General features: G+C 39.1%; 1 protein-coding gene across 4 annotated transcripts in view; it reads left to right on the forward strand.

The window, feature by feature from the left end:
• The first annotated feature begins 3,575 nt into the window (after positions 1 to 3,575).
• The window catches only part of Myoz2 (myozenin 2), a 34,455-nt gene continuing 12,171 nt past the window's right edge, over positions 3,576 to 25,859 (forward strand). Inside the window, exons 1-4 of one of the 4 annotated variants that reach the window (XM_005077135.4) lie at positions 3,576 to 3,783; positions 9,651 to 9,757; positions 10,285 to 10,374; positions 17,784 to 17,953. In XM_005077135.4, the coding sequence (XP_005077192.1) occupies positions 10,299 to 10,374; positions 17,784 to 17,953 (246 nt within the window). In that variant the 5' untranslated portion in view covers positions 3,576 to 3,783; positions 9,651 to 9,757; positions 10,285 to 10,298. Of the gene's footprint in view, positions 3,784 to 5,413; positions 5,474 to 9,650; positions 9,758 to 10,284; positions 10,375 to 11,609; positions 11,724 to 17,783; positions 17,954 to 25,859 lie in introns of those variants that run through there. The other 3 variants (XM_021231232.2, XM_021231234.2, XM_040751918.1) reach the window with 3 other exon arrangements.

Here is a 25,859-nt window from a genome sequence, read left to right on the forward strand (position 1 = left end):
TGGAAACAGTGTCTTACTCTGTAGCCCATGCCTCTTTACATAGTTCAGACCAGCCCTGAGTTTGCAATGGTCCTTTAGCCTTAGCCTCCCACGTTGCTGGGACTCACAGGCAAGCACACCAATCATTCTTTCAAAGTAACCAACAGACTCTAGAACTCATGGGATTTTTTTTAGTCACACTAATGTTTTTTAGGGAAAATCACTTCATCTATTTCTCAGTTTCTTAATACATAAAGTGGAGTGTAAAATAGGACCTACCTCATAGGAGTGTTATATATTTTAAAAACACAAAAATATTCAAGGTGCAGAATAGCAAGTGCTACAAAATAGACAAAATATGAGTTCTAAGAAGAGTAAGAATCCGAAGGGCTGCTGAGTTAGGTAGCACCTTTACTGTAAGAAGAGATAGACATGGCCCAGTTAGGTCAGGGTGGGCTTACCCAACTGTGTCCTCAAATCCACTCACCCACATAACACTGTATCGAAGGAGGTCTTTGAAAGCCAGTCTGTTGCTGGCGGAATTGTTAAGAAAAGACTCTAGCAGTATGACTCACCAGCAATTGAGAAAGCAGCCAAAGATGTCATAGGCCAGGCTTCCACTTCCTTTTGGTGGCTGACTTTGGATCTTGATCTTAAGGAAACAGGAAGCGAAGATTAAAGGCATTAAATGGGGAAAGTGTCTTCATCCCCCCCCCAATTCAGGAGCGCCAAGTCAATTGATGGAGCCTGGCAGGAAACAGGACTGCCTCAGGGGAGAGATGAATACGGTGGAATCGTGGTCTTGAGACACTATCATAGCATCACTCTTCATCTTCACATGTGTTTCTGATCAACTATCAATTCAGTTTCAAAGACCTGACCGGGGTATCAGTTACATTTGCTATGGAAGACTCTGTCTTGCTTAGCCTTTTAATGCAAGAACCAAAATATAAACAGAAAGGCTGCATTCTCTGTTATAACTAAGAAACAAAGCTTTGCCAATAAAAAGAAAATTGCACAGAGCAACATTTCTCATCATTTAAGGCCCAAAGCTTTCCCTTTGTCCTAGTAATCCAGGCAATATTAACACCATGCTCCAGGTTACTTTTAATGCCAGAGAAAACTATATCTTCTAATCTTCACAACAACCCTGTGGGTTAAAGATGAGAAACAAGAGCTTCTTAGAGGTTAAACTAAGTTCCCACTGATGTTATAATCAGTAAGTCTTCTTTTTTTTTTTTTGAGACATGGTTTCTCTGTATTGCTTTGGAGCCTGTCTTGCCACTCACTCTGTAGGCCAGGCTGGCCTCGAACTCACAGAGATCCACCTGCCTCTGCCTCCCAAGTGCTTGGATTAAAGGCATGTGCCACCAACACCTGGTTTATAATCAGTAAGTCTTAAGGATAATTTATTCTCTTTATTTTGGGGGGTGGGGGACACATCTATCTTCACACGGAGTCCATAACAGTTAGTACTGCAAAATAGTAGAGCAAATATTTTAGAATAAAATGATTTATCTCCAAACCCTACCCAGTCCCCTCCCCCAAATTCTTTCAGCTATTCCCTAAAATTATTCTTCTGAGCTACTGCAATCAACTTCCGAGTGGCCTCAATGCCTGTACTCGATTTAGTCTCCATATTGTTGCCATGGTTGCAAGATAAAACATCCCTGTCATATAGTCTTCGGTGACTTTTATTGCCTATGAGGTAAAAGACAATTCCTTATCACTCAAGAATGCTCACAGCTTAGTCCTAACTGATCTTTTAGAGCCATCTTCCATGCTAGCTCCCTCTGGTAGTAGACACCAATCTAGTCCTGAGAGTCATCTAAGCCCCTGGAAACCTGCCCCGGAATGAGTCTGTGCCCCTACCGAGGTCACTCCTTCCATACTGGCCCAGACTACCTCATTACAAGACTGGCTGAATCATCCTTTAAGGGGTATATTTTTTAATGAATAAAAAGAAAAAGAAAAACACCACCTCTTCTGGGGATTGAATCTGGATAGGAAGGGATGGAAGAAGTAGAGGGGGGGAAATCATGATCAGGATATACTACAGGAGAAGAAAAATCTATTTTCAATAAAAGGAGAAAAACCCTTATGTCAAATCTTCTTCAAGCCTCTCCCCTCTTGTTTCCTTTCATGATTCCAAAGCTGAGGCTACAGTTCTGTAAATTTTTACATAAGTATAATGATGTACTTGGGAATAAGACATCACAGTGTCTGTTTTCTCCACGGTTCAAGCCTCAGACACGAACTACCTGAAATATCAGACTACTAGGCGTTTTGTTTTTCATATCACTTCTTCCTGTTTCAGCTCCAAAAAACGTGCCTTGATAATCACACACAGGTGCAACTTGCTTTCTTTTCTAGGAATGAAACTTGCTCTCTCCTTCAAGTCAAAAATGGTCCTTTTAAATACAAACACCCCTTGAGTTGTATCCTGATAAACCTACCATACAGGGAAAATAAAGCAAGATGAATTTATTACCCTAAGCTTAGCACCATAGTACACTGCATAGCCATGTTAGTTCCACTCACAATCAAATGTCTACCTGGAGCTGTAAAGGTTACTGCCACCAACCTGCACCTCAGAACAGCATCATGCATCCTATTTCTAGACAAACAAAAGATGAAAATCCAAAGCATGATATATTCTTGTCAGATGTGTATTCCTTGTGTACCATCCTAAATTAAAAAATTGATAATTCAAACCCTACTATATCTGAGTCCTCAGCATAGTTTCCATTTACTTCCATTTTATACCCAGCCCATTCTGATCTAATATTAACTAAACGATTAAATGTTTACCAAATATGCCAGCCTTCCACCATTCATTTTGGATGCTTAATTTCTCTGCAACCCCACATGTATTAATACCACAACTCAAGTTGTATTTATTTTTGCTCAGTTAAAAGACACATTGTACTGTTTTCTCTCTGTGCAGTCTTTAACACCAGAAAAGAATATCTCCGTGCCTCTTCTGCTAAAAGGTTCAGCTATTATTTAAGATGACACATCTTTTCGCAGTTTGATGTTTTGTTTTTCAAGACAGGGATTCTCTCTGGCTTTGGAGGCTGTCCTGGAACTAGCTCTTGTAGACCAGGCTGGCCTCAAACTCACAGAGATCCATCTGCCTCTGCCTCTGCCTCAGACTGCTGGGATTAAAGGCGTGTGCCACCACTGCCCGGCACTAACTTTTTTTTTTAACCATGGTTTTTCCTCCCTCCCATCCTACCAGCACCCCCACACACACATCCCCTCCCCGCCGGATACTAACATTTTGATGGTAATAAAATGGCTAAGAATCTTACAGCCCCATTTTACAGCCATGCTACAGACACTCAGACATGTGTCACCTGTCTGTGAGGGTTACAAAAATAAGAAAGGTTTGTAGGGGGTGGGGCATGTGTGTAGAAGTCAGAGATCATTGCCCTCCACTTCAAGGAAGGGTTCTACTGTTTCTCTGCTGCATGTGCCAGGTTGGTTGGCCTCAAAGCTTCTGGGGGGTTCTTCTGTTTCTGCTTCCCATCTTGGTGGAGGAGAGCTTCAATTAAAGACAGATGCAACCAAAGCCACCTTTATGTTGTTCTGGGAAATCAAACTTAGGGCCTCACACTTTCACAGCAAGAATTTGGTCCTCTGACCTATTTCCCAAGTTTCATAGCTTAGTTTTTTGTTTTCGTTTATTTTTTTGGATTTTATTTTTTATTTTTTATTTTTTGTAGACAGCCTAACTTAGACAGCCCAGACTGGCCTTGAATTCATGAGTCTGCCCAGGCTTCCAGGTTGCTGAGATTCTAGGTATGTATCACAATGTCTGACTCCTCCAATGAATTTATATTTAATTAGGTCAGTTGAGATCTGTATGTAAGACATGAATTGTTTTTCCTTGTATAGGTGAAATAAGTATATTTTTAAAAAGCCCTTCAATAGTTTTAATCTGTACAGAATATGGCCTGGCTAGGATTGCAGAAGAAAGCATGACAAAGCTCTGAAATGTTGGGATTAAGCAAGAAAGGAAAAATCAAAACAAAAATAGCTTGCAAAGGAAGACAGAAGAGGCATGCATGTTCCCTTAATGGGTTATTTTGGTGGAACAGGACTCGATGCTTGTTCTCAACGTAAGGTGTTTGTGGGACTGTGGTACCCAGGCCAGGAGAAGAAGGAAGGGGCTGAAAAACAAAATGATCTCACCTTCATTTGTTTACACTCCCTGTTTTAATAACTTCAATATTTGCACAGCTGAAAAAAAGGAAAGCTCATTGAGAATAGATACCATGAAGTCTTCAGGAGTTGGCAAACCAGAAAAACATAAGTAAGGAAACAGTTGCATAGATTATAAATAAAAATCACCTCAACAAGACAAACCTAGTCTTGGGGTTTCAGGATTCCCAAGGAAACCTATAAGGAACACATTGCTATAATTTTTCTGAGCATTCTCTGTTCTCTTTATTTATAGAGATGTTCAGAAAAGACTAAGAAAATAGAGATCTCTCCATGATAGCATAAAAATGCAAAGCCTTAGAAATTCACAATTAACCAATGGGCCAAGCTCCTGGAGTACAACTGAAGTGAGGGAGGAGCAATAACATGAACAAAGGAGTCAAGACCATGACAGGGAACTCAGAATCAGCTGAGCTGAGCTAGTGAGAGATTACTGACTCAGGTCTGACAAAGGGGAACCTGCATAAGACTGAACTAAACTGATTCCCTTAATATAGGTGACAGTGGTGCAACTGGGACATTATATGAGGCCATTGACAGTGGGTCCAAGATCTAACACTAATGCACACACTGACTTAGTGGAGCCCATCTAGACACAGACGTAGGGGTGGATAGGTGCCTTGGTCCTGCCTCAAAAGGATGATGGGACAGACTTAGTAGACTTCTTAAGAGAGACCTTACCCTATCCATGGAGCAGATAGGAGGAGGGGAGAGTCGGGGGAGCTGGAGGAGAGGAAGGAGGGGGACCTGGGAATGGAATGTAAAAAATAAATTTAAAACACTGCAAAGAAATAAAAAAATATATAAATCATATAAAAATGAAAAGCCTTTGGATCGGACAAAACCAATTCATAAAACTTACATGACCTGGTAGGGATTGTCCCAGTCCCCAGTTCCATTTCTTTGAAACACTCTAGGAATAGCAAATAGAACCTCAGTGGTGCCTGTAATTGTGCCTCACGTCATTCCCATTGCTTTTAGGCTTTTTCTGTAGTGAGATCTTTCTTTTCCTTTCTTCCTTCCTTCCTTCCTTCCTTCCTTCCTTTTCTCTCTTTTTTTTTTGTTTGGGTTTTGGAGACAGGGTTTCTCTGGCTGTCCTAAAACTTATTCTGTAGACCAGCCTGACCTCGAACTCACAGAGATTCACCTGCCTCTGCCTCCTGAGTGCCAAGATTAAAGGCGTTTGGTACCACTGCCCAGAATGATATCTCTTTCAAATTCACCTGTGTCTCTTGAATTACCCCCACATTGGCCTGTGGGGTGGGCGGTGAGTACTCAGCTTTCTTCATGGCCAGGAGAGAGGTTGGGTAGGGAAATGGCAACCATGGGCGAATCAGCAGGCCAGTGAGGCACCACAAAAAGAAAAATAGGGCACTTCAGGCAAACCAAAATCCAGGTTTCATGAATAGACCCTTCACTTGTTTGCACAGCTGTGAAGTTGGTTTCCAAGATCTATTCCTTTAGCTCCGTCTTTGACAAACTGATCATTGGATTTTGCGTCCTCCCCATCTTTCCCTTATTCTAAGGCTTGATTTTTTCTTCCCTTACAAGTAACTTGACAACTTGTTGTCTGAGTCACCCCTTAGCACAGCTGTGGCTACTGCCCTGTTTGGGACTTTTGTGTGTCAATCTGAACCCAAGCCTCAGTGACAGTAATGTGATATTTGCCCATCTACCAGGCTATTCCCACATCCTGCACCCTTCAAATCCTGCCTGAATGTGTAATTTCCCGCTGTTGCCCAATATAGTCTGCAAAGAGGACAAGGAGAAATACAGAATTTCAAAACAAGCTCTTAGTTAAAGTCGGCCATGGCAGTCCTTGTTTACCAGTTGGCTGAGGCGCTCATGTTTGCCCACTGTTGAATAAGTTTGCCTTTCATGGGTCTCAAGGTGTGGATTTTTGTTGGGTAGTAAGAAAAATCACCTTATTTAACCTTTTCTGCTCTTTCAGCAAATGGTAAGATTGGAAATACCGATGTGGCTAGTCCATACAATGGAAAGGGTTGGACTACACAGGAGTTGTAGCTGTATCACAAAGACTACACAGGGGCTCCACTCCCTGTCTTCCCAGGACACTGGGTTTAGCCACTAGAATGCCATCACTATGCTGATTAAGGAAAACAGTCTCCTTTTCTGTCTTTTGAATCAGTTGGAGACTACTTAAGAGTTTAGAACTTGGGGGAAAAGAAGGCCCAGCTTTGTTGGAACAAACCTTGGAAGACTCTCCAAGGAAGACAGTATTTAGTGGGACAAAAGGGAGTCTTGATTATGAGGAGATCCTTTTCTACTTTTTAGTGTGTTGGGGTGGGGCAGGGGCATGGCCAGTCCTGGGCCATAGGGATGGAATGGTGGGGGCTACGGACGAAAGAGTAATGACAATATGACATAGGGCAGGGCACAGTTTGGTCTAGTGTCAGATGTGTGTACAGATAAAATAGAAATAGATTAACCATGACTTTGTTTGAAATCAGAAGCCTTTAAGAATGGAACAAACACCTGGCAATACTTCATCTTAGCACCCAAATGCTATGTGAAGCTCTCCACTGTGTCATGAAATGTGTGCACAACATTTACTGCCTTAAAATCTACAACACCAGGGATTTGCTTTGTGTTTTCCAGGGATTTACTTTTGTCTTTCCAACAAAAGTAACAGAAACCAAAAGGCCAGTTGAACCATCACAAATGAAACAAAGTAGTTTGAATTATGTTTGAAAACTAAATAGAAACATTTAAACTATTAATATTCTAAAATACTTCATAAATTTCCAAAAGTATTGGTTTCAACCTTATAACTATATCCAATGTAAAACTGGAAACAAGATGAGTATGTAGGAAAATTGGGACTTTCTTAATCTAACTTTATTTTTATTAAATAGTCCAATTGATTATCCTAAGTTCTTTCATATTATAAGGACAACAATAGTAAAACAAACACTTTTAAAGTTTTCACTACCTTTAAGGAATTTCTAAAAATTTTTATACAAATTGTTCATGACTATATAACAGATACTGTAATCTTCATTTTACAGATAAGAAAACGAGTTTAAGAGATATAACAGTTAATGCTAGAGTCAGGAATAAAGGAAAATGGAAAGATTTTGGTTTTGGTTTTGATTATCATTTTGGGGACCCAGGCTGACGTACTTCTGGCAATGGGGCTGATTGCAATCGTGCAACCCCATTCAACCAGCTAACTAAAGGATCTTGAGATGAATGCAAATTTGTTGGCTTTAACTAAATGATCTCTTATTGGTTCATTGTTTCTGGGCAAATGTTTGCTTAAAAGCAACTGTAAGAGAGAAACACTAATCTGCAGTGTTAAGTTCACAGTCTATATCAGTGTGTGTGTGTGTGTGTGTGTGTGTGTGTGTGTGTGTGTTAAATCTCATTTCTGCTCTTTTAATTTAATGTTCTTGGGGCAGATACTGGGAACTGATACCCTGAAACTGTTACCTCCTTTTTTAAAAAGTAAATGACTCTTTTATTTTGTGTGTGTTTGTATGACTAACCTTTGCCCCCATGGGTGTAAACAGGAGAGGGGTGAACAATACTCAGACATCTTCAAAGGCAGAGGGAATGTTCCTTTTTTTACCCCTGATGGCTAACATAGAAGCCTGCTAGCTGCTAACAATCACCTAGACCTCAGAAGTCTGCATCTTAGGAATAATGCAGCAAAAAGAAGGTAGACAAGTTCAGTTAGGTCAGTTAGACCTGCCTAGGTTCCTCACTCTGAGTTAAGTTTCCTTGGGGAACAAACAAAACTCTACCTCATATTTGGTCATTTGTTTCAGTGGGGGGTGATTCTATCACTCACTCCCATGTGATATTAGTCTTGACTAATTTCAAGACACTGAGGAAACTGTGGTACCGTGTGATGCAGGCAGGATGGCTGGGGACTTAATTCTAAAGTTGAGCCCTGAACATGTGAAGAAGTTAGCCAGGTGAGTAGGGAAGAGTAAGAGGAAAATATCACGCAGGAGAAGGGAACGTGATTTTGTGATCAATGTCCAACAAGGAAGCCAAGGTGATTGACTCTGAGGACTTTTCCTGCTAGCATTCTTTAAAGTATAAATCCTTCCCTTCAAGCTTGGAAAATGCTGGGCATGCAACTTTGTCGGGATAACCTCTATGGATGCCTTCCAAAATGTGAACCAGTTAGAAGCCTTCAGCTCTATGACTCAACCCATAATGGCCAACTTTAAACTCTCTTCATGTAACCATTCAGATATTGCCTGTTGTTAAAAACAATTGTCATTTTTTGATTATGGCTGGCTCTATTGACCAACTCATCACAGCTTTTGGTCTTGACAAGGCCCCATGGATATTGTCCACAATGTTCATTTTAAAAAACGTTTATTTTATTCTTCTCTCTCCTCTTCCCTCCCTCCCTACTTCCCTCCCTCCCTCTCTCTCTCTGTCTCTGTCTCTGTCTCTCTCTCTCTGTGTGTGTGTGTGTGTGAGAGAGAGAGAGAGAGAGAGAGAGAGAGAGAGAGAGAGAGAGAGAGAGAGAGTACACATGTGTGCAGGTGCATGAAGGTACCTACAGAGACCAAAAAGATGTGTCAGGTCCTCTGAAGCTGGAGTTGAGGGAGCTGTGAGCCACCATGTGAGTGATTGGGATTCTTCCCCAGTCTTCTGCAAGAACAACAAGTGTTCTTAACCACAGAGTCATCTCTCCAGGACCCCTACAGTTCATTTTGATTTTGGATAATCCATCATTTTTCTCTAATTAATATATGTCTCTTGTCACCTCAATTAAGGTATAGAACAAGAATCCCATTTTTTTGCATTTTTTATTTTAGAGACACTCTTATTTACATATCCATCACTCCATTCCCTTGCTCTTCCATCCTCCCATGCTTCTCACAGACCCCCAACCCACCCCCACCCACTCCCCAGGGACAGTGAGACCCTCCACCGGGGATCATCAAAGTCCATCATATCATTTGGGGGAGGGCCCAGCCCCTCTTTTCTGTATCTGGGCTGCAATAGTATCCCTCCATAGGGAATGGGCTTCCAGAGTCCATTTGTGACCTTGGAATAAAGAGTGACTCCACTGTTAGAGTTTCCATAGACTGCCGTGACCTCCTAGCTGGCATCCACATCCAGAGGGCCTGGTTCGATCCAATGCTGGTTCCCCTGCTTTATGACTAGGGTCTGCGTGCTCTCAAGAATCAAAAATGTTTTAAAATCCATCCAACAGAAGGTGTTCAATAAAAATGTTCTTCATACCCAATGAATGAGTATTTCATTCAGCTATCTCAGAGGCCAGAAACACAATAGAGAGAACCTAATCTCTCCCTGTCCCTCCCTTTCGCCAGGAAGATATGAGTAGCTAAAGTATTTGGTGCTATATATAGTCAGTTGATGTCAGCTGGATGCCAGTCTCTTCAGAGAGGCTCAGTCCCCTGTTAGAGTCAGAGCTAGGGACCATGCCGTTCCAGGTTCAAGGATAAAACCCATCAGGCCCAAGTGCCATCATATTCCACCTTCAGCGTGCTCCTCCACAATTGGGATTCAGCCCTGCTGAAAAGTGCAGTCCAGCAGCAAGGTGAGTGTATTGTTTCCTAAAATGTCTTATTTGTCAGTTGTCCCCAGAGATCCAGAGTTGTGACTCATAAATGGCCATTCTTTGCTGTAAAGGGAAGCTGTTGATGCTGACTTGAAATGTTACCACCAAATAGTTCTGGCTGAGTCTGGCCTCTTCCTCACTCTTAGTGTTTGCTGGAAGTGATGTCCTCTGATGCTGGTGGGATTGCAGCCAGGACAGAAGCACTGGCAGATGAAAAAAAAGTATAGGGAAGAGAGGGGACAGCAAGGAGCCTGGCACTTTGAATGTTTCTCGATGCGTAGTGGTCAACATACTGAAGGACTGGGTCTGAGACTGTGCCACCCTCTGTTCACGGGGACATGGGCTGCTGCTGAAAAATGTGTACTGTAGACAAGCAGCGTACGTTGGCCATTCAGTAAAAAGCAAAAATAAATTCTTATTAAAGAAGAAAGATGTTCTCTTGCAGAAAGGATGATCATAACAGATTTGTCACATATGCCTCAACAGTGTCCCTTTATTTTCAACAGGGAATAAAAAAGCCATGCTTTCACATAGTGTCATGGTGAAGCAAAGGAAACAGCAAGCATCAGCCATCACAAAGGAGATCCATGGAAACGGTATCACTGAAAGCTCTTCATGGTCTTAATGTAACACAGCATGAAATATAGGTCCCTTCTGATGCTAATAGTCTATCGTCCACTCCCTTAAATACTTCCTACCCACCATTACAAAGTGCCGCTCTCGGGGTACCGCAGAACAGCCTATGGTAATGGATCCTTTGTAGTCACCCTTTCTCATCTGAAAGCTATTTTCAGATGAACAACTGCTGCAGAAGCCATGCAGCCAGCCGACAGCTGATGCGCATTCCCTCCACCTGCTTGCCCCTCACGCTATCAGTGAGCATGATGCTTGTGTGTCTTTTTGTTTATAGAGAACGTTCACACAGCCCTGTATTTTTTGCTCTATCTTGGTTTCTTTTACTTTGTGTTACATCAAAAATTCAAAATATGTTTTATCAGCCTTTAAAAATTTCAGAACAAAACAAAGCAACTGATTGCATAGGGGTTCATATTCACTGTTTAAACTTGATACCAGTATTCATATTTAATAATTGATTTGCTAACCTATGTTGCATGCAAAATCTACTTTTACTTATGCTTTCTAAAAAAATAGGTCTTCTAACATCAAAACAAACTTAATTTTTAATATATGATAGATGTAAGATATTATTCCAATAATAAATAATATTGTCACTGTTTTAAAATCCTAGCAAGTAATTCTGGGAGGCCTTATGCTTTACTTGTTAAAAAAACAAATTCATTTTGTTCATGAATAATTTGAGTTTAATATGCAGGTCCGTTTTAGGGCTGATCTGAGCCATTCCAGACATGCTTGTGGAATTTGCAGGGTGTCCTTTTATTTTCGTTCAGCTTACAACAAATGTAGCCCTGCACCATGACAATATTTACATCTAGATGCATGAAACCTGGTGAGACATCTGGAAACCATGATGAGTGTAGGGTTTCACATCATCCCTTCCGTAAGGCAAGCTGAACTACCAATCAAAGTGTTTTACATACCGGCCACATACCACAGCCATGTTGAAAGGGTACGGCTCGCCTTTAATCTCTTTGCTATTAAATCACTGTGCTGGCTTCTGATTGGTTCCCAGCTTTACTTTCGTGCTAAATTCATTTATAATAAGATGAGAATATTTCTGGTCTAGCTACCAGACTATATCAATTAAGTTTAAATTTGCATGTATCTTTGGGTGTCCTGCTTTGGATAATTTACTTGAAATTGTGTGTGTGTCTTTCCTAGTCAATATGGCAAAAAAAATCAGATGATAACTTAAGTTTGAGACTAAATGGTTTGTTGTAAGACTAGGCTTTGAATAAATCATTTCCATTACATCATCATCATAATCGTCTGAACACAACTGACCCCATCCAATTACATCATAATCGTAAGTAAATCCATTTACTATAATCTCATTCTAAATTATGTCAGATTCTACTCTACATTTGCTTGCCTATATCTATGGGAGTAAAATTATATCTTTTTGTAAAATTATATCTTTATAATTTTTATAAATATAACAATTGAAAGCTTCATATTTAGAAAATATAAAGAAAATACACATATATCAACGGGGAACACTACAGCCTCTCCACCAGGAAGTCTTGTCATATGAAGAAGGCCTTCCCTCCAATACTGGATGAGCTCATCTTGTAGGAGAAGGAGCCCTAGGCTTTGGCTTTATGATGTTGAATATTCTAGATAAGCTGGATAATCAGACTCATCCAATATAAAAAAACCCCATATATTATGAAGCAGGAAAAATACTTAATTTCTGGAGTCTTGCATGGAACTTAACTATCTGTATGCTGCAGAGAATAGAGAGCACTATAGCTGAGGAATGTCACCTTTTTAAGGACGTAGAAATGAGATATGGACTTCAGAGAAACATTTATTGTGGGGATGAGTCTTTATATTTTAAAGCATATTATAGCTGTAAAACATCTGGATAGTGTAAGCTGATATAGCTAGAGTTCTGATCTTAATTTTAAGACTCAGTGGTCTCCTTGCACATGAGAACAAAATTAAGCATTATAACCCATGTGTTATTATTATCACACTCCAGAAACAATAATAATGAATGACGTTCAGCCAGCTGCAGTTCTTGTGGGGCTGAGACCACAGCTGGGGACACTTTGAGATGAGTAGGGAAACATAAGAGGGAGCGTTTCACATTCCATCGCTCTTACTATTAGAAGGACAAACTGCCTGAAAGAATTGGTGAGAAATTCTACCCATATAGACTATGGAGTTAACGGGATAGAAGAGTTTTTTAAATCCCTAGTTCCCATTTACTACGCCCATGTTGTTGCTCATTGTGGGCCCATTGTAATTTGGTGTCCCGTTATGCACCAGAAGAGCGTATATCACATGCCCGGCAAAGAGCTGATAAAAGTATCTAGGGCCTGCCAAATGGCTCAGCAGGCAGGTGACAAGGTTGGAACCTGAATTCAATCTCTAGAATCCACATGGTAGAAGGCAAAAACAAACTCACAGAAGCATGTCACACACACACACACACACACACACACACACACACACACAGACACACACACACACAGACACACAGACAAAGACAGAGAGAATAAACAAAGCGTTTCCTATTACCTGGTATCTCCACCCAGATCGGCCTCACCACGGTAGAGCCCTGTCATCCTACTGGCAGGAGGACCGAGTGGGTCCTATGTTACTGTTGTAACAACAGCCTCCATGCTTCACACAGCAGCATGTCAGCCACGTTTGCAAGCTATGATGCAAGACTGGAGAAGTCATTTGTCTGCATCTACACATGGATTAGTTGTGAGGACAAGAAAAGACAGTTCATAACAGTCCCCTACCCACGAGCCCTGTGCAGTTTACCTTGAATCTGTACAGGTTTCCAGCATGAACAGTAATCTTTGCTCACTCTGCAACTCATTGCAAACCTGAAGACTAAACAAAGGGGTATAGGGATAATTGAGAAAGCAAGCGATGGGGCCATCAGAAGGTTTTCCTGTTCCGCTATGGGAGGGCTTTGGTGTCATATGCTTTGGGGATTGTTGTCTTTCTCTTTATATTGTCAATATCAAAATGGTAACGCTGGAAAAACCTAATATATCTCAAAACTTGGGGTGAGGGAAAAATTCAGTTTTGGGGTTTGTGATATTTCTTGAACTTTTCCCACTAGCACCATTATAATCTCAAGGGGAAATAGAGCATATTTTATTTTGAAAAATGGTGTGTAGCTACCCATTGAGGATTCAGTTTCTAAGTACTTGACCTTACCAAGGTCCTTCAGAGAGTGAGGCTGATTCTGATTTCACACTGATCACACCCCTGAACTTCTACAATGCCGTTCACTGCGACAGGCTGTTCTGCAACCTACAGGCAAAACTGGATGATCTGTTATGCAACTCAGAACACTGGTAATATGATTTCCTAAATAGTTACAGAACTGCACAGCTAATCACACCTTAATGGAAATCTTTACAAGTAGTGTGTTTTTTTTTTTTTTCGAGACAGGGTTTCTCTGTGGCTTTGGAGGTTGTCCTGGAACTCGCTCTGTAGACCAGGCTGGCCTCGAACTCACAGAGATCCGCCTGCCTCCGCCTCCCGAGTGCTGGGATTAAAGGCGTGCGCCACCAACGCCCGGCTACAAGTAGTGTTAAAACTTACATCGAAAGCCATCGCTGGGGGTGCACACCTTTAATCCCAGCACTAGGGAGGAAGTGGCAGGTGAATCTCTGTGAGTTCAAGGGTAGCCTGGTCTACCTAGTAAGTTCTAGGCTAGCCAGATCTATATAGTGGGACCCCCATCTCAAAAGCAAACAAACAAAAAGCCATACAACAACAAAATGCCCCCTAAGTAACACGAAGATATCTGAAATAGGAACACAAAGATTCTCATATAGATTTCAAATTCATTGAAAAAATTATGAGTAAAATTTTATTAGCTGGAAAAATTTTCAAACATTATTCAAGATCACAGGCTGGACTATGATGTCTATGTTATGTGATATATGGCTTACACTATATAAGAAGACAGATTTTTATGAACTATCACTTGTAGATGGAGTCCTTTGCAAGTGCAGAAAACTTTGTCTCTGTATCAGTAAGACCACCTAAGTAACATTAGCTTCTGCCAGCTCTCCTCCCATGGTTTATACATTCTATGAAGATTGCATTTGCCTGACAGGCATGAGGAAGCGATTTTTAAAGCTCTGACTTTGGTCTTACTACAATTGCTGGTAAGTGGATTTGATGCCTGGATCTGACTACAGTTCCATATTACTATAAATGACGGCAGTAGGAAAGTATGCCTAGTAATTTTATTTTCAATGGATGATCTAATGCCTCAAAGACAACCTTCTAAGTCATGAGGGTGACGATACGAATCATTTCTAGGGCACTGAGATTAAAAACACTATTAAATCTCGTGCTGGGTTTACACTAAAAGGCAGGGACTCCTGAGCTTGGAATCTGTGTGCACAGTAGTAGATAGCACTCCGCACCCGCAAGTTTTGAGTAATGAGAGTGATCACTAGATTTGCTGGTCACAGATGGCTCTGGACTCCTGTGACATCATCACCTTCACTTTAAAGGGGAGGGGAATTAAGCCTTGAGAATCCAGCTTATCTTTTGCTGTTTGTCTATGGGATGAGTGTTGTCTAACATATCCCTGACACTGGAGGATGTGATGCTTTGGTTGGTAGTTCGCCACGCTTTGTGTTATGAATATTCTCACCATGGCCAACATCAAGCTCCTGTCATAGATGCTCTAAATAAAGTGTGGGAAGACATGTGCAACAGTGCAATGCCACCTATGTACTTACAAAGCAATGCTATGGCAAGCACTGTAGTATTTTCAGATTTTCCTCATGTACCTACAATGGATATGAATAACCTCAAGACCATATAGATAATAGCAAAAGTATCTAGCAACTTATACAGTGATACCTTTTAGATAGTTATTGCTGTGATTTGTCTAAGTTTTACATTTATGGAAACTTAAGGAACTTTTGGGGTTTTGTCCATGGTCTCACTGTTATAGCTCAGACTGGCTTTCTATTTGTGATCCTCCTGCCTCTGACTGCTGAATGCAAGACAACAGGAATATGCAAGTGCTCTACCACTGAGATACATCCATAACATCATATGCATATATATATGCACACATATACATGTGCATATGTATATGTATATATATTGTGTGTGTATGTGTGTATATGCGTGCATATGCACACTAGTTCAAACTGATCTTGCACTTAAGTTGACCTTGAATACCTGATCCTTTACCTCCACTCCCAGAGTGCTGAGATTACAGGCCTGTATCACCACACCGAACTAATCACTTGCTTCTAACAATGGTGTATCCACTATGTAATTGCTGGCTTGTAGAATTTCTGAAAATTTATTAGTCTGGTTTGTGAAACAGTATGTGTCCCAGAACATCACTTTGATTTTTGAGCAATGCCTCTGAGCTCAAACATCTGGAAGATGTTCAGTTATTCAAAGCCACTGTGGAGTGGGAAGGGGGAATTAACATTGAGACACTAAGACTAGAAGGTAATGAAGAACTTGAGATTTGTAAAGTATTTTCTGTTGTTTTGTTTGTTTCTGTGTTCTTGTGGTATAAATTTAAAGGCAACACTGGATTGTTTTTGCTGATAATTCCTTTCTGTGCTCTGCCATTGAGGGCTGGTAAGTTCCGATTGCACATTTATTCCTCGTGGCAGCTTGTAGTAAGTTGCTAAAAAGGAGTTAACTACTTCTCGTGAACCCAATGAGCCTAAAGCTAGGGGAAAAATCTTTCTTTTTCCTAATAACTCCCCTTCGCCTTGTTTATCAAGGACCTTGCCATGGGCCTCCTAGATCAGCTTCCAGCTCCTCTCATTCTTGGCTGTGATTCTATGTTTAACACAAAGTTTCTTCTTATATTAGCAAGAGCGTGTAGGGAAAACAGCAGTAGGAGTTAGCTCATGTTTGGTTGAATACAGCAGAAGGCAGCTAGGTAAACAATAAAGGAATTTCAGTGGTTTACATATATGAAAAGATCAGAGATGGCCTGTGAGGTCTCATCCTTCGGCTTCTGCATATATCCAGGGCATAATCCCTGCATCAACTCCCTTGGTTTGTTCCATTCTATCTGTCATCCTGCTGAGTCCTCAAAGTTCATTTTCACAGTTAATTTATCATGTCATCTATAGCTTCTGTCTGGTCAGTCAAAGTAAATATTTATTTGCCTAACAGTATAGTTTTTCTTCCTATGTATGTAACCAAACTTTTCAGTGGCAAAGAGATTTTGTACATTATACAGAAATATATTCTGGATTCTAAAAGCACTTGGAGGTGCTGGGCATGGTGAAATACACTTACAAGCTCAGAGCTTGAGAAGGCTGCCATGGGAGCGGCATGAGTTGGAGGCTAGCCTGGGCTGCAATTCTGTCTCCAAATAAACTCAAAACAAAAGAAGAAAGTAGAAGAATTTCATCTCTCTTGAATTATGGGAAAGCTCTTTAGTATTAGAAATAGAAAATAACAATCTTTTGTCTTGTTTGTTTGTTGTTTTGAGATAGAATATCACTATATAACATAATTGACATCAAACTTGCTATATAACTCAAGCTGATTATGAACTCAAAATTGTCTTGCATCCACTTCTGGCTTCTGGGATTACAGACATGCACCCATACTCACAGCTAAAAATAACATTCATTATTTACAATAAAAGGTACATAAGAAATTAAAACCAGGTGAAAATCCAAACCATAAAAGAATTATGATTCAGTTCTTTGAACACAACAAAAGCATTAGTAATTTTAATCATATATAGACTTTAGTGCAGTGGTTGACAGAAGCGGCATTTGAGTTTGTTGGGAAAGATGTCCACTCCATTTTTCTTACCTGCCCCCTTTATGAAGGTTGGTGCCATATAAAGAATCAATGCTATTTATTCGAGACCAGACGGTGGGTTGGAAGGAGCATGCAAAGCTCAAACTGATGAACAGAAATGTGGGGAGAAGACCAAAGCGTATTAATATGAGTATGAAGCAGTTCTGTTTGAAAAGTCACTAAATGGAAAGCCTAAATTGTGCCAAGATTTATGACAGCTAACTTTTATTCATTCTTTCTATGTGCCTGTTAACATGCTAAATAGTTTATATGAAATATTTTACTTAATTCAATATAATTTATGTTTGATACCAACCCTTTGCAATAATTAGTATTCTCATTATTATTATCTGAGCATTAGAGATGCGGACATGGAGGTTTAGACAAAATAAGCAACACATGTGACCCTGCACTACCAAACTGTACCTCATTGCATCCAGGATGTACCTCAGTGCCAGCCCACTGAAACATATCTCAATCCCTTACTATAATGTAGGGCAGGAAACAAATTATAGAACTTAGCAAAGTATTTTGAAATGCTTTCTTTTGGATTTTCATGAATGTAAATATCTTTCAGATGTAGATGGCATGAACCTGGGCAAAAAAGTCAGTATCCCCAGAGACATCATGATAGAAGAATTGTCTCATATCAGTAATCGTGGTGCCAGACTGTTTAAGATGCGTCAAAGAAGATCTGACAAATATACCTTTGAAAATTTCCAGTATGAAACTAAAGCACAAATAAACGTAGGTACAACCAGACTGTGAGTATCTAAATGAACAACAGCATACCTAAGTTGGTACGTGTTACCAGGCTCCCAAACAAGTTGCTCTACATATCTTCTTTTGGGTGTTTCTATTAGGCCTTTTTATTCAGGATGGTGAATAGCTTAGGTGGTTAAATAAATGAGGCATTATGTATGATATGAGAATGCTTTTTGTTCAATAGGGACATTGTGAGCTGTAGATTTGGCACTGAGGAGCTGTCCTGTTCTGCTAGGAGGATGGAGAATGAGTGGAGAGAATTGGTACTAGATGTTTCCAAGTCTTATCACCTACTGTTCAATGTTTGTGATGGGAACACTCCCAAGGTACACAGAGGACCACAAAGAAAGGATAAGAGTTGTTTTTGCTGAGTACATCCCGGCCCTGCCAATGCTGAGAACTGCAAACTCCATCAGTCTCGCCTCAAAGTATTTATTCTACATGGTCATGACAAAGCCAGCGTGGACCTAACTCTTTGGGCAGTAAACATCAAAACCTTAACATTTTAAATTATATTTTACAGCTAGGTGTGGTGTTGCACACCTATAATCCTATCATCATGAAGGCAGAATAGAAGGATTATTTACAAGATCGAGACTAACCTGGGCTATATAGCGAGCTCCAAACCAGCCTAGACTATGTAGTGAGAACTTCTCTCAAGATGACAGAAATTAGATTTTACATGTGTTGACATCATAATCATTTAAACAATCTTTGAGAGAAATTGTAGAAAAGATGGTTCATAAAATACAGATAACTGTTAAGGTAAAATGATTTTACTTATTTATTACTTATTTCCTTGTTATATTTACTAACAACTGAGTGAAAGAAAAATTCAAATAAAGCCTCACTATGCCACCTGAAACTTTCTGTGTAGACCAAGTTTATCAATCTTGAACTCACAGAGATCTGCCTACCTCTTCTACCCAAGAACTGGGATTAAAGGCTCGTGCCATCATGCCAGGCTTTAATTAAGATTTTTGAGATCTGAGAATTAATTCAATGTTTAATCCTTGCTGGGCTTATTCAAGGCCCCATTTTCAATCCCCAGAACTATAGTCAATCAATAACTATAGCTTAATTCTAGTTTTAATTGTTAATTCAATTAGACATAAAATCATACTCAACTATAGTATTTGCATTTGCGAAGGGTAGTTTTTTTGTTTGAAATCATGAGTAAATATGTTATTTTAGCCTATTATTATACACAATACCCTCTTCTTAGGAAATATGTGGCTAATACACTATGAGCTGAAAATAATCTGCACTTACCTGATGATTTATTATGTAACTGCATTCATCAAGGAATAACAACAAAGAAGACCTTTTATGAAGTAATATGAAATAGGTGGATTAAGAAAAGCCTTGCAAAATCACCTTCAAGTTTAGACATCTCAGTAAATGAATAATGTCTGTTTTCATGACTCCCACTTATGCTGCAAGCACTAACAGTGTAACTACTGCTTTGAAGAAGGCATATGACAGTGGTTTTCAACCTTCTTAATGCTGAGACCCTTTAATACAGTTCCTCATGTGCTGACCCCCACCAATAAAATTATTTTTGTTGCTAATTCAAACTGTAATTTTGCTAGCATTATGAATTGTAATGCAAATATTTGTTTTGCAATTGTCTTAGGTGACCCCTGTGAAAAGGTTTCAACATACAGATTGAGAACAAGTGATACATGGGATTAAAAATGTCCTTATGAATGTAGTATAGTTTCTCATCAGGGCTATCTTAAGGTGTTGACAATAATCTTATATATGTTTTCAGTTATAATAAATTTATGAAGATATGACTTAAGAATTTTACTATTCCAAGAAAATTGGACACTAAATGATTAATCATGCTAAAGCAATTTAATGATGATAAATAATTCAGAGCAGTAAGTACTAGTAATGATTGTAAAGGCAGTAATTACTCTATTTTGTAACATTGTGTGCTTTTATTGTCTCTAGACAAAGGATGCATTGATTTGCCTTTGAATTTCCAACATAGTATCTACAACATCATAGGCACTCAATAAATACTTGCCAAAGGTATGAATTAATTGACAGGAATAAGTGTTCTTTTAAAAATTCCTGTCATGTTAACGACGTTCCACACTGCAGTGACTATGTCATCTCCCGTGACAAAGTGAGCATGGCACTATATATGGTGCCCATACTCCTCAGGCATATTTTAGAATTAAAATCATGTCACAAAGAGATTGTACAGTCATACGGCATCTTAGAGAGGATTTGAATCCCATATTTTGTATATAAGAAAAGAAATTAAGAAAGACAAAGAAACTTGTAAATTAACTAATTACATTGTTGATAGGAGAGACAAGACCTCAGTGACTGATTCCCAGACCAGAGTCTCCTTTTAATGCATCATGAGCCATTAACCTAATTATTGATTACATTTTCTGGAGAAAGCTTTTACTTTTCCCCATCCATTGGGCTTTAGACACCCTAAAAATACTTATCTGTCTAGTTCCTTTTTATGCTAATGTTTAGAATCTCATATAGATAACATGAATCAAATTCCCAACAACCAATGCCACCATCTCTACTATTCAGGATCTTTATTTATTTTGTTTGTTTGTCTGTCATTTTGTTTTGTTCTGAGACAGTCTCCTGTATACCAGACTGGCCCTCAGCCAGCCATGCAATCAAGACTGGCCTTGAATTCCTGATTCTTCTCCCTCCATCCCCAAGTACCAGGATTACAGGCATGCACCACCAAAATGAAAATATAAATGCAGTTTTGAGCTTAATCTACTCCTTAAGGGCACTGGCAAATTCAAGTCTCACATACTTTGTGTGAAATAAACACTAACAACAACAGACGGATGAGTTCTTCAAAAGAAGCATTGCTGCTATATGAACCAGTTTCAGAGTCCTGGTTCATGAAAACATTTACTTCTTAGATGAAAGGCCAAGAAAGAAAGAAAGAAAGAAAGAAAGAAAGAAAGAAAGAAAGAAAGAAAGAAAGAAAGAAAGAAAGGAAGGAAGGAAGGAAGGAAGGAAGGAAGGAAGGAAGGAAGGAAGGAAGGAAGGAAGGAAGGGAAGAAAGGAAAGAAAGAAGAAAGGAATGAATTTGTGGAGTAAAAAAGCATTCAAGATAAAAATGCAAGCAGAATTAATGACAATCACATTTGTCTTTTAAAAGTCACTGAAAATGCATATTGAACTCTTTACACTCTCTAAAATTTCCAAAGGAAAGTGTACTATAAAAGGCAATTCTGCCATGGGGGGGGCATGTAAATTGGCGACCTAATCACAAATGGTCGGCCTGGAAAACATATATTCAAGTAATATTACACAGACGGAGCAGGCTGTATTTACGTATTTAAGAATATGTAGAGACGGATCTCTGTGAGTTCGAGTCCGGGCTGGGCCGACAGCCTCAAAAACAATACAGAGAAACCCTGTCTCATAAAAAAAAGAATACATAGAGATATATGCATATATATGATGTAAGAAGCCATGAATTTGAAAGAGAGCAGGGAGGAATATATGGGAGAGTTTGGAGGGAGGAAAGGAAAGGGGAAATGATGTAATTATATTCTCAAAAAATAGAAGAAACAATTTAAAGCTAAAAGGAAAAACAGAAAGTACACATTTGCAAATTACTGAGGCATTTTATTCCCTCACAAAATAGTTCTGTTTGTTATGATTTTAGACTGTGCCATTCCATTTTTCTCAAAAAATATGTTCACTAATATATAAAAACAAAAACTTACAATTGAAAAAACCAATTCTTTAATAAGACAAACCAAACTATATTGGGAGTGTTAATACATACTTATTATTGTTTAAAAACAATTTCTTTATATTTGATGTAAAGTATACAAAGAACCCTGTCTTTCTTATCATTTCTGCAGAAATCATGTAATGTGTATTGCATATTTGCTTTTAACTTGTGTGCTTTTAGCCTATATGGCTCTATTCTGATTTTGTTTTCTTTAGGGCTAACCTTGTTATAGTAAAACCCACATTTTTGTTAGTCTTTTCAACCTTTCCAACGGGAAGTACAGATGATGAACACTGTAATTTAAGGCTTATGCCACAATCAGTCATCAGCTGAGCATCACAGGGCTTTGTTTATACACTAGCCTATGATAATAGAAGTCCCGGGCCCTTCCTGCTAATGACTAATCAGAGCTGATGTTCCTGTTCATTGTAAGCCTCAGGAGAAGCTTCCAGCAGGCTGGAATCACGATCCCTAAATGAATGTGAGTAGCATTACCTGTTCCCATAGGTGAACTTCATTTCATAGACACCTTCTAGAAATTTAACAAAAGGCAATTCTTAATCCATTATGTTTTGTGCCTTACCACATTTATCTCAACAACCTTTTAATTTACAACTGAAGTTGGTAAAATATTAATATAGAAAATTAAGTAAAACACCTGAGGTAGATGTTAAATTCAAACTGTAAAACATCAAATTATATATGTATGTAAATGCTTTATATTTAATAACTATTAAAAAGTCTCCTTCAAAACTTTTTTGAGTTTCACTGTGCAGTCCTGGCTTCAAACTCACAGAGATCCATCTGCATCTGCTTCATGAGTGCTGAGATTAAAGGCGTGTGCTACTATGCCTGGATAAAAGCAGTCTTATGTATAACTACAGAAAAAAAATAATGTTGCCTAACTAGATTTTAGAAGTTTATAAACTAGGGGGAACTCACAATGCCATGAATGTGGTAACAAAAATCTTTTTGACAAGATCAAATAAGAGCAGTCATAAAAGAATGGTACAGATGCAGTTGAAGTGTTGAGATAATATAGACGTGGGGCATTTCTGGTCAATCACATTGGAAAGATGAGAGAAACTGAAGACAGACAGAGAATTTAGAATTGGGCTTGACAGTGAGCGGAGGATGGTCATTCCAAGAGATGAAGCAGCAATAGTAAATTGATGAGCAGGAAAGAGCATGGAATATGGGAGATTAGATCTTGGAAATGTACTGGTACATGTAAGAGGTAAGCCCGAGATCTTGATGGCTGGGCAAAAGTCCGAATGGTCTTCAACATGAAATAAGAAAGAATTTCTAATGACTGGAGTCATGCCATGCATTGAAGCATTAGTGTTCCAACTGCATGATGGGAAATTAACAGAAGGTAGCATCTATATGATAAAGAATGAGGAAGGTGGGTGGACTCAGCAGTCAAGTGCACTCACTGTTCTTGCAGAGGACCTAAATTTAGTTCCCAACACCCACATGGCAGCTCAAAACTGCCTGTAACCCCAGCTCTAGAAGATTCAACCCCCCTATGGCCTCTGTAGGCAACTACACCCACATGCAGTACCCATACACAGACACACATGCATGTAATTAAATATAAAATAACCTTTGAAAGAGTTACTCTCCACATCTGCAGAGTAAAGTAGAAAACAAACACAATGTTTAAGAAGGTATGGCAAAAGGAAATTAGTTTGATTTGATGATCTACTCTCTAAAAATTCAGGAACTACTCATAGAAGACTTACATGATATATGGCTTTGTAAAAAAAAAAGGCCAAGCATTCAGTTAGATTCAAAGCAGACAAGTATATGCATGAGGATAGCCTTGTGTAAGGGACCTAGAGTTCTGTTTGTGGCTGAAGCACCTTCTGGAACATTGAGAACCAGACTTCAGAGAGGAGACTTCCAGGTCAGATCCAGCTCTTAACCTCCAAGTCTTGTGTCTGAAGTGTGTGGTGTCTTCACCATGACTAGTGCTTTCCCTTCAATTTCAGAGAGACAACCAAGGGCAAATCCATCACCGTCATCATTTTGGGGTTCTCTTGGACTCTCCTGACAATGAAAAATGACATTTCACATACCCGGCACTGGAAGTTTTGATAAATAATCTGTGACTTTGGGGAGAAGCATTATCATCCCAGGTGGCATAATTTCATTTTCACTATATATGTGTAAAATTTGTATTATATACCATTTTAGATAAACATAAAATAATATTATTTTCTGTATCTTTCCAAACATTTTTGGTGTTAATTTATTTCTCCTGTCTCCCTCTTTATTGACCTTTCTCCTTCCCAGCTAAAGTCCTTCCCTGTTTTTCCAATGTACTCCTCTATACTACTATTTCATTCTCTAGAGCCCCCCTTTCCTTTATGGACCCTTTTTACTTTCCTGGTTTCTGAGGTTACTCCAAGTTATACACTCACATCTAAACATTCATAGCTAGGATCCACAAATCCACCAACGGGGTGTTTGTCTTTCTGACAAACTGAGGGTTACCTCATTTATTATAAAATTTTATAGTGTCATTATTTACCTGCAAATTTCATGATTTTCATTGTGTATGTGTGCCACATTTTCAACATCCATTCATCAGTTATAAGACATTAATCAGTTGAGTAGGAAGGAAACCCACAGAACAGGAGAGAATCTTTGTCAGCTATATATCTGAAATAGGAGTAAGATCCAAGAATATATAAAGAACTCAAAACAGTTAAGAAAACCAATGGCCCAGTTAAAAATGGCTAATGGATCTAAACAGAGAGTTCTCCAAAGAACAAATCAAAATTGCTAAGAAATATCTTTAAAAAATGTTTAACATCATTAGAAATCACAGAAACGCAAATTTAAAATACCTTGATATTTCATCTTAACCTGGTCAGTATAACTAATAATATCAAGAAAACAACTGATGACAAATATCGATGAAGGTGTGAGTAGAGGAAAAACCCTTACTCACTGTTGGTAGAACTGAAAACTAGTGCAGCCACTGTGGACATCACTATGCAGAATTCCCACCAAGATGAAATAGTTCTGCCGTAAGACCCAGCTGTACCCCTCCTTGGCAATATGCCCAAAGGACTCAACAGATATTTTCTGACGTATGTTCATTTCTGATTAATTCACAACAGCTGGGAAAATAAAATCAAAAGGAAAGTTTTTAAAGGTACTATTTTGCTGCCATAGAGTAAATCCTGAATTATGACTACAACAAATTCACTAATTTAAAATTTTATTTTCTTAAAAAAATCATATTCTTTCTTTTAAGTCCATGTAGTTGAATACATGTTTTTCTGTTTGCCAGCATGGTATGTATGATGGCTGTTCAAGTGTTAGAGAATTTTAAAAGTCTTTCTACATTCTAAAGAATCTAAAGATAATAAACTATCAGTCAAAGAGAGTCATGTAACCCTCATTAAAACATTATAGGCTATTAGTTACCCTCTAGGACTTGACAGTGAGATCTTATTGCTGAAGTCACCACCTACTTGAGTCACAGAGAACACGGGGAAATCTAGCTGGCAGTCAACTGGAAGCTTCATCCCTACTGGCTAGCTTTCATAGTGTTGGAAGGTGCTATGCAAGCTACCAAAGGAGATAATCAAGCCAATCACAGCCAGCTGTGAGTCTTGCAAATTAAATTAATGACTGGCCTACCCAGACATGCCCACTGGTGCTATGCGGGCAAAAATTTTATGGGACTGATCAACCACTTTTTCATTGGGTTTAAGTATCACACTATCAGTAGAGTCAAGAACTTGTGGCTACAAAGGTCATGGGCCCTAGGGGGGAAATCTACTAGTTTATTCTGCTAAAAAAGACATAGCATTAAAATGATTCCTAATGACATATTGCTATAGCCACCGGACAGTGCACTGTTCAACTTTCATCAAAGAAGTTTCTTGCAGTAGATAACAATTAACAAAGAGACTCCAATTGGTCAACATGCAGAAAATAACAGACTTCAGAATGCTCAGTCCTAAATGGTACATCTGTATCACAGTCCTCTTCTCAGGCCCAGGAATCATTGTGGACAAGAGGGTGTGAAGATTGATTGTAACCTCCAGGAGTAGTGGATGGCATTTGTCAGACAAAGCAGGATGATACACGTATAAACTCACAGCAATTGCGACAGTGTGTACAATA

Source organism: Mesocricetus auratus, unplaced genomic scaffold, assembly GCF_017639785.1.
Source record: "Mesocricetus auratus isolate SY011 unplaced genomic scaffold, BCM_Maur_2.0 Super-Scaffold_100009, whole genome shotgun sequence".
NCBI lineage: Eukaryota > Metazoa > Chordata > Mammalia > Rodentia > Cricetidae > Mesocricetus > Mesocricetus auratus.